The sequence below is a fragment of the Arachis duranensis genome, chromosome 5, assembly GCF_000817695.3.
Source record: "Arachis duranensis cultivar V14167 chromosome 5, aradu.V14167.gnm2.J7QH, whole genome shotgun sequence".
NCBI classification, from domain to species: domain Eukaryota; kingdom Viridiplantae; phylum Streptophyta; class Magnoliopsida; order Fabales; family Fabaceae; genus Arachis; species Arachis duranensis.
This window is the reverse complement of record NC_029776.3, coordinates 73381358-73389852: the sequence shown is the minus strand read 5'-3', so window position 1 is coordinate 73389852 and position 8495 is coordinate 73381358. Positions and strand designations below refer to the sequence as shown.

General features: G+C 33.4%; 1 protein-coding gene and 1 long non-coding RNA gene across 2 annotated transcripts in view; both read left to right on the top strand.

The window, feature by feature from the left end:
- LOC107489592 (uncharacterized) overlaps positions 1-7638 on the top strand; it is a 14668-nt gene extending 7030 nt beyond the window's left edge. The window contains exons 4-9 of the mRNA XM_016110338.3: positions 4034-4161; positions 5536-5772; positions 6194-6286; positions 6367-6474; positions 6562-6951; positions 7591-7638. Coding sequence (XP_015965824.3) covers positions 4034-4161; positions 5536-5772; positions 6194-6286; positions 6367-6474; positions 6562-6951; positions 7591-7638 — 1004 coding nt within the window. The remainder of the gene's footprint in view (positions 1-4033; positions 4162-5535; positions 5773-6193; positions 6287-6366; positions 6475-6561; positions 6952-7590) is intronic.
- Positions 2779-3636, top strand: LOC127747434 (uncharacterized). The gene is made up of 3 exons (XR_008009235.1): positions 2779-2917; positions 3099-3247; positions 3537-3636. It is a non-coding gene; the product is annotated as an uncharacterized LOC127747434 (long non-coding RNA).
- Positions 7639-8495: the final 857 nt, after the last annotated feature.

Here is an 8495-nt window from a genome sequence, read left to right as displayed (position 1 = left end):
CCTCCAGCAGAGCTATCCAAAGACATTTTGGATAGTTCAGAGAGACCATCATAGAAAATAACTATGATGCTCCATTCAGAAAGCATGTCAGATGGACACTTTCTGATTAACTGTTTGTATCTTTCCCAAGCTTCATAGAGGGATTCTCCTTCCTTCTGTCTGAAGGTTTGGACTTCCACTCTAAGCTTAATTTTTGAGGTGGAAAGAACTTTGCCAAGAAGGCATTGACTAGCTTTTCCCAAGAGTTCAGGCTTTCTTTAGGTTGTGAGTCCAACCATATTCTAGCTCTGTTTCTTACAGCAAAAGGAAATAGCATAAGTCTGTAGACCTCAGGGTCAACCCCATTAGTCTTGACAGTGTCACAGATTTGCAAGAATTTAGCTAAAAACTTATGAGGATCTTCCAATGGAAGTCCATGGAACTTGCAATTCTGTTGCATTAGAGAAACTAATTGAAGCTTAAGCTCAAAGTTGTTTGCTCCAATGGCAGGCATAGAGATGCTTCTCCCATAGAAGTCGGGAGTAGGTGCAGTAAAGTCACCCAGCACCTTCCTTGCATTGTTGGCATTGTTGTTGTTTTCGGCTGCCATGTGTTCTTCTTCTTTGAAGAATTCGGTTAGGTCCTCTACAGAGAGTTGTGCCTTGGCTTCTCTCAGTTTTCGCTTCAGGGTCCTTTCAGGTTCAGGATCAGCTTCAACAAGAATGCTTTTGTCCTTGCTCCTGCTCATATGAAAGAGAAGAGAACAAGAAAATGTGGAATCCTCTATGTCACAGTATAGAGATTCCTTGAGGTGTCAGAGGAAAAGAAAAAATAGAAGGTAGAAGTAGAAAATTCGAACTTATCAAAGAAGATGGATTTCGAATTTTGCATTAAGGAATAGTGTTAGTCCATAAATAGAAGGATGTGAGAAGAAGGGAAGTAATTTTCGAAAATTAAGTAAAAGATTTTGAAAACATTTCTGAAAAACACTAATTGATTTTCGAAAATAAAAGTGGAAAAGAAATAAAGTGATTTTTGAAAAAGATTTTGAAATTAGAAATCAAAAAGATTTGATTGAAAACTATTTTGAGAAAGATGTGGTTAAGAAGATATGATTGGTTTTAAAAAGATGTGGTTGAGAAGATATGATTTGAAAAACATTTAAAAAAAATTTGATTTTAAAATTAATGACTTGGCTATCAAGAAAAGATACACTACAAGAAAAATACCCATTCAGCCACACTTTTTTTAGGCTACATTTGAAAAGCGTAGCCTATTCATAGAATAGGCTACGCTTTTTCCGTGTTGCCTTTTTATAAGAGAAAAGGATACACAAATGCGGCATCATTTAAAAAGCGTAGCCTTAGGTATTATAGAAATCACTTATAAAGCATAGCCGTAGGTTGATATCTATAGATTCACTTTTCGTATCAAAGGAGACGCTTTTAAAGGGTAGCCTATTTGTTAAGTTTTGGGTGCATTTTAAAAGTGATGCCTAATGTATCTAGAGCAAAAAACTTAACACTTAGTAAATTTTTTCATTTTTTTTCTGAAAGCAAACTGATGAGTTACTAGTTACTCGTACATTTTTTATGTTTCAGTAATATTTAATATACTTTGTAAGACATCACGTGGTCAATTATCTTGTCTCTAATTTTAGTCTAATTTATAAAACTTATTTTTTAAATTAAATATTTAATATTTAAAATTCATTTTTTAATAATTTTAAATTAAATATTAATTTTTTATTTTTAATAAATTAAGCACTAAATTTAGGAATAGGCTACGCTTTTCTCCGTATTTCTTTTTTGTAGGAGAATAAAAAACACATTTGTAGCATCACTTGAAAAGTGTAGCCTTAAGTATTATACATATCACTTATAAAACGTAGCCTTATCTTAAAAGTTATGGGTTCACTTTTTATACCAAAGAATACACTTTTAAAGAGTAACCTATTTATCAAATTTCAAGAACGCTTTAAAAATGTTGTCTAATGTATTTCAAATCAAATATCCGACACTTAGTAAAATTTTTTTCAATATTTAGCAAATGATACACATACAAACACTTAGCCAAATAAAATGAAAACATAAAACCCCACCTTAGTTTTTCCCTTCTTCGCGCCACCCCCAAATCAGAGAAGACTCTGCGCCATCACCACTCATTGTAACATCCCTAATTTCTAACCCTAAATTCCAAAATCCCCAAATTAACTCAGAAAATCCTAATTTCCCCAGTTTCTGACCCTAACATCTGCAACCTCACCCTCCTTCAACGTACAAACAAAAGCAGCACTGTAGAGAGAAGAGGGATCGGGAGAAGAAGAGAAGAGAGGAAAGGCCTGCCCAGCCGTCACCACCGCAGTGCCGCTGCAACTATTGCCACCTTCAGAGCTGCGGAAAGTCGTCCTCCCTGCCGTCGAATGCCGCCGTCGTGTCGCACATGAGAGAGAGAGAGAGACAGATTCGAGAGGAGCTACCCACGATCGCTGCCGTCGAAACCAGGCTCGTCGCCGTCACCACCCACGAAGCTGCGAGGAGCCGCTGTCGTGCTCGTGTCGCTGTGCGCCGTCGAGCTGCCCTCACCCTGAGCCGTCGATCTGTCGCCACCGCTACAAGGGCTTGTCGCTGAAGCCACAACTGTCACTGAGCTTCCGTTGCCGCTGCCGTTCAAGCCGTTGCTGCCGTCGATTTGGAGTTACTGCGATTGGAGCCACTAGCGGGGTTGAGTTGCTACTGCCCTGTTGCCGTCGTAATCATATTCAACGTCCACTACCCTGAGCTGTTTTTGCCTTTGAGTTCGTTGAGTTCGGATTCCTTGTGCTACTGTAACTGTCATTACTGCTGTGGGAACCAACGTTTCTGTTTGGCTGCTGTTGAAGGTCTTCCACCATCACTGGAGCTGCCCAGAATCATCGTGGAAGCTGCCAAGATATATGGTTGATTTCTAATTATGCCAAGACATCATCACTAATTAAGTTTTATGTTATTTTTTTATTTTATTTTATGTACTGACTGCATTATAACTTGTGAATCCCATTTCCTTTTTGATATTCAATGTTTTGACAAACTGCCATGGTTTATAATCTATTGATACTTGCCATTTTCATGCTTAATCAGTCTGATTTAGAGATATTTTGGAGCTAACTAAGGCTTTTAACATGAAAGAGACTGAGGCAAAGGCATATATATATTTAAAATCCAGACTGAGGCAAAGGCAAAGGCTTTATGATTTTGCACTTACAGACTATGTTTGTTCAAGCTTAGTAGTAAGTCCTGTATGGCTGTATAATCTTTCTTTCACGTGTTAATATTTCTTTGAGAATGTTGGCACAAAAAATGTAAAATGGTTGTCATATTGATATTGTATTTGTACTGATATTCCCATTTCTCGGGTATTCTTAGAATAGTAATTTTTTTTAATTTTTAGTGAAAAAAGTAATTTAACCTCTCTGAACTTTAAGCTCACATGCACTTTACACCCAAAATCAATTTACTTTTTGTAACATTTTGATTTAGTACCTATTTATTAACTCACTGCCTCCCCTTATTTGTCAGTTATCTGTTTTGAAGCATGAAAACGAAGCATTATCAAATGCAGAAAAGCGAGCATCTGATGAGGTTCATAGTTTATCTGAAAGGGTGCAGCGCCTGCAGGTACTGCTCATTTCTTATTTGTGTTTCTTTGATATATACACACTTCTGATATGTCAAGCTAAACTATATAATTATTTTAAACATGTTTTGAGACTTCACTCAATAATTAATTTTAAGTATTGGTTGTTGAATAGCTTAGTTGTTATTAGATTAAGAAGCAGTTACGTTCACACGGTCATAGCCTCCATTTTTCTTTGTTTGACTTCATGACTTTTATGTTAGTCCAAGTCTTACACACGGTCCATTTCTTTCAGATTAATATAAAATAATATGAAATATGAACATGAAACGTTTTTTCTTTTCATGATGTCACCGTTTTTTATAAGATTATATTCATTCATGCAATCATCTATCTATATTATTTAATTAATTAATGAATTTGTGTGGTTTCTTTTTAGGAAAGGGAGATTTAATAACATGTTCTAAGCAAAAGAATTCAGAGTTATTTCACGCGGTTCTTGGAGGCTTAGGACAATTTGGAGTTATAACAAGAGCAAGAATTTCTCTTCACCCAGCACCCACAAAGGTACGTTTCATTTTAAAAAATATAAAAAAATAATTTATTTTTAATTTTATATTTTTTAAATTAAGATTTAAAACTTAAATTTTAACATATATTTTATACTGATCATTAATTTTAGTGGCTGATTTTAGTGACTTAACATAATCGTATCAATTTATAATGCTATTTTATACAAAGATATCAACATGAGAGTATTCAATGTATAATACTATTTGGGTTCAAATTTAAATATGGTGGTGACTTTTACACCAAGCAATGCAAAAGGAAAAACACTATTCGCCTAATTAATTTTTATTCAAAAAAAAAATGTCGGTGTGGAAGCTATAGTTCCAGCAGCTTCAATGTATATTATGATGATAGTGGAAAAAGAAAATTATCATGTGCTTGTTATTGGAATATGAAATTATATCCTCTTTCTGTAGAGCAAATAAAGAAGTTTTAAATTAAAATAATTATTTTAAGTAAAATATGATCATTTTTATTTTACGATAATAATATTAATAGTAGTTTCTAAAACTAAAAAACCGGGTGTTGTAATTTAAATTTAATCATTATAATTAATGTATTAATTCTAGTGTATGTAAAACAATTTATGCACATGTATAAGATATTAAAATTATAATCTTCTAACTAAGGTGCACGAACTGGGGTAGGTTAATGATGATTATTGTGGGTCACCTTGTTCTTCATAATATTAGTACTAATATATTATAATAATAATTTAATTATTCTGTTTGTCTTCAATTAGTTGTTTCTGAATTGTGACTTCAACTCTTTAGAATATTTTATCATTTGAGAAATTATACTATGTTATAGTTGATGTTCTGAAGAAAAAACCAGAGTATGGACTCTATTTGATTTGTGCATTACTTCAAAACTTGTTGATTCTTTCTACTTTGGATTCTTCTTCCTTTTTCCTTGTGAGATTCATGCTGAGGGTGTTACTGTAGGTCCAAATGAAGAGGCTAAAAAGTTTTATAATTTAATAGATGGGGCAAGTCAAGAGTTATACCCGGGCTGCAAGAAATTTTCTACATTATCTTTTACCATCCGCTTGTACTTGTTAAAGTGTTTGCACGGTTGGAGCAATGCCTCCTTCACTTCCCTTCTAGAGCTATTGAAAGAGGCAATGCCTGAAATTAACATACCTCCAGTAGGACCAAGTTACTTTTGATATTGGACAGCCAGTAGGACCAACCGATCAAAGTGTGTCTAATTTAACTAGTTTCGTAGGCACAATTGGTAGAAATAAAAGATTTGTGAGTCTTTTATACACTAGCTGGCATGCTGTAACTCTTAAAGCTAAGAAATTCATGTGAAACTATGTTAATGTAAGACTCTTCTATTATTATTAAATCTCGATTATTTTAAATATAGGAAGGTGCGTATAACACTGTTGATATCATGCAGACCAAGTTTATCCTCCCAGATAGTGAAGAAAAGTGGGTGATCCAAGCAATTCGGGATGCTTGGAAGCGGTTCAAGGGAAAGATTAAGCAGAAGCACTTTGTTCCCTTTGATACCATCGAAGATATGGTGAAAAATCGACCGACACAAGTTCCAGAAAGTCAATTCATAAAATTGATCTATTATTGGAGTCATCCTACAATCCAGGTAAAATAGTTGGTACTTTAATTGCAAATATATTACTGTTTGTTAAGACATAAGCAAAATAATGAAAATTCAATTGATAATGTTGGAATCTGTCCTCTCTCATGCTGTACAAACACATGTCCATTCTGATGTAGGTTCTTGAACTGAATTGAATTTTCTTAGGATATATTGCTGCCAGTTCCATTCTGAACTTCTGAATTTGTGTATTTACAATTCTATTTTTGGCTACTTTGTTTGCTGTAATTTTAAGTTGCTGCAATTCTATTTTCTATAGTTCTATTTTGTGCAATTTTATTTTCTGCAATTCTATTTTGTGCAATTATATCTGCTGCTATTCTGGTTGCTGTAGTTTTGTTTGCTGAAGCAAAATTTAATTATATTTTTCTCTGTTTCTATATGCTAACTTTTTATTCAATTATAGTCAATAAGTGAAAAAAATAAGAAACATAAAGAACAGCAAAAGTTTCCACATCGCATGGGGCCAATCAATTTCGGAAGAGTACGAGTGGCTCTGGTATACTTATTTAATATTTGTGCTGGGATTTGTTTAGTTATGTTGTTATAGACTGACTTATTTAAGGCTTTATTTTGTAGCGCGCGACAAAGGAAACAAATGAGGAACCAAAAAGGTTTGAAATGTTCCTTGCTACTCGAACAAGTCGGAAAAGGAAGGAAATTGATCAGGAAACACAAGATGCAATTGTATGAGAGTTCATTGAATTACTAATGATTATAAGTCAAATTTAGGATACGGTAATTAATTCTATTTCAAATGTTTCTTTTAATTAGGATGAATTCCAAAACCGGCAAGCTGCTGGTGAAACAGATGAGGAAGCTTTTGAGTCTTTATTTGGAAAAGAACAACCAGGTCGGGTTAGGTGCTATGGAAGATCTGTTACACGAAGTGACTTAAAAAAGCATGCAGAAATTTTTGAACTCAAGCAACAACACCAAGAGGAAGTCACATCTTTGAAGGCTGAACTTGGAGACATGAAAGCCAAACAGCAGCACCAAGAGGCTGACCTTCATGGATTGCGAAACATGATTAAGTTACTAGTTCAGCGATCTGAACCTGGAATGAGGTCGGAAGAAATTGAAGCTTTGTTACAAGATGCCCAACACTCTCCAATTGATGCAAATAGCGCTCATGGATCAACACATATTCCAAACATAAATATGGTATGACCAGTTTTTTTTATTCCCTAATATTTGTTTATATATTGTTAATTGTTAATTAGGATTCTGAATATCTACTGTTAAATTTAAAATTTTTATTTGTTAGAACTTAGGAGGATGCCAAATTTTTTAATTTGAACTGAAATTGAAGAAGATGAAAGCTGTGATTTGGGCTTTTTGGTTTTGTTTTTTCGTTATGTAATTTTATTATTATTGTTATCAGGGTGGAAGTTGTAATTTTTCTGGTTTTTCTGATTTTTCTGGTTTTGTTTTTTCATGCTATTATGCGCTGCTTGTCACTTGCACAATGCACTTGAGTTTCTGATTTTAGTTCCCATTTAGTATGAAGTCGTGTTACTCTGTTTTTTAGTTATGTCCTTTATGGTGATTTATAGTATTCCCTGAATATGATTGTTATTTTAAAGCAAAAGACTTTGGTTTATTTAATTATTTATTCAAACATAGTATGGTTTTGTTTCTTATTTTATGTTTTTGGTGAAATGAAAAGAAGAGTAGTTTCAATTATCCTATGCCGCTCGGATATTATATATGTTATTAATATGTTAATAATTACTTTTTTCTTGTTGTACTTTTTCAAATTATAATTATTTTTCTATATAATTATGCTGGATAATTCTAAAGATGCGAGTGAAGATTGAGATGCTGATCAGAAATTTTAAAAAAAAATGAGGGATAAAAGGCTACACTTATATAGAGTAGCTATAGGTATACTGTTTGCTACATTTATAAAGTGATGCTGTAGCCCTCAAAAGTGTAGCCTATTCTTCAGAATTACGGTAACTATTAGTGCTGAAAAGGGTAGCCTTAGGTCCTGAACAGCATCATTTAAAAAGCGTATCCTATTCTCAAAGGCCAAAAGTGTAGCCTTTGATACAGAAAAGCGTAGCCTTTGAGAATAGGCAACACTAGTATAGGCATCCCCTACAAAAGTGTCTCCGAAGCATAAAAAACGTAGCCTTTTCCTAAGGCATCACTTTTTTTTGTTTTTGGCTACACTTTTCAAATGTACCTGAATGGGTGTTTTTCTTGTAGTGTACTTCTGATTATTAATGATGGTTATTTGTTCTTAATTTTAATTATTGCTGATTTTGTTTGCTTAGGCAACATTTGTTTTTGAGAACAGGACACGACAATACACTAAGAACAAGATATAAAAGATAGATACACAAAATTTAGTATTTTTGCATTCTGTTTGGTGATAAAGTAGATCAAATTATGAAAATTGAATTTATTCTCATTTTTTCATTTAAAAAATTTGAGCAGAAAAATATAATAATAAAAAATATAATTATAAAAAATTAACAAGAATAATAAAAGAAAAAATAAAAAATAAGTTGTGTCATTTGTTAGTGTCTCTGTGTCCTTCTTATCAGGATGGACACAAAATACACTAATTCAGTTTCTCTGGATACACCGTCTCTGTCTATGTCTTCAAACACGATTTTGTGTCTCTGTATCTCTGTCTGTCTCGGTAAACAAACGCAACCTTAGAGATGAGTATTCAAATACAAACAAAAGTCAAAGAT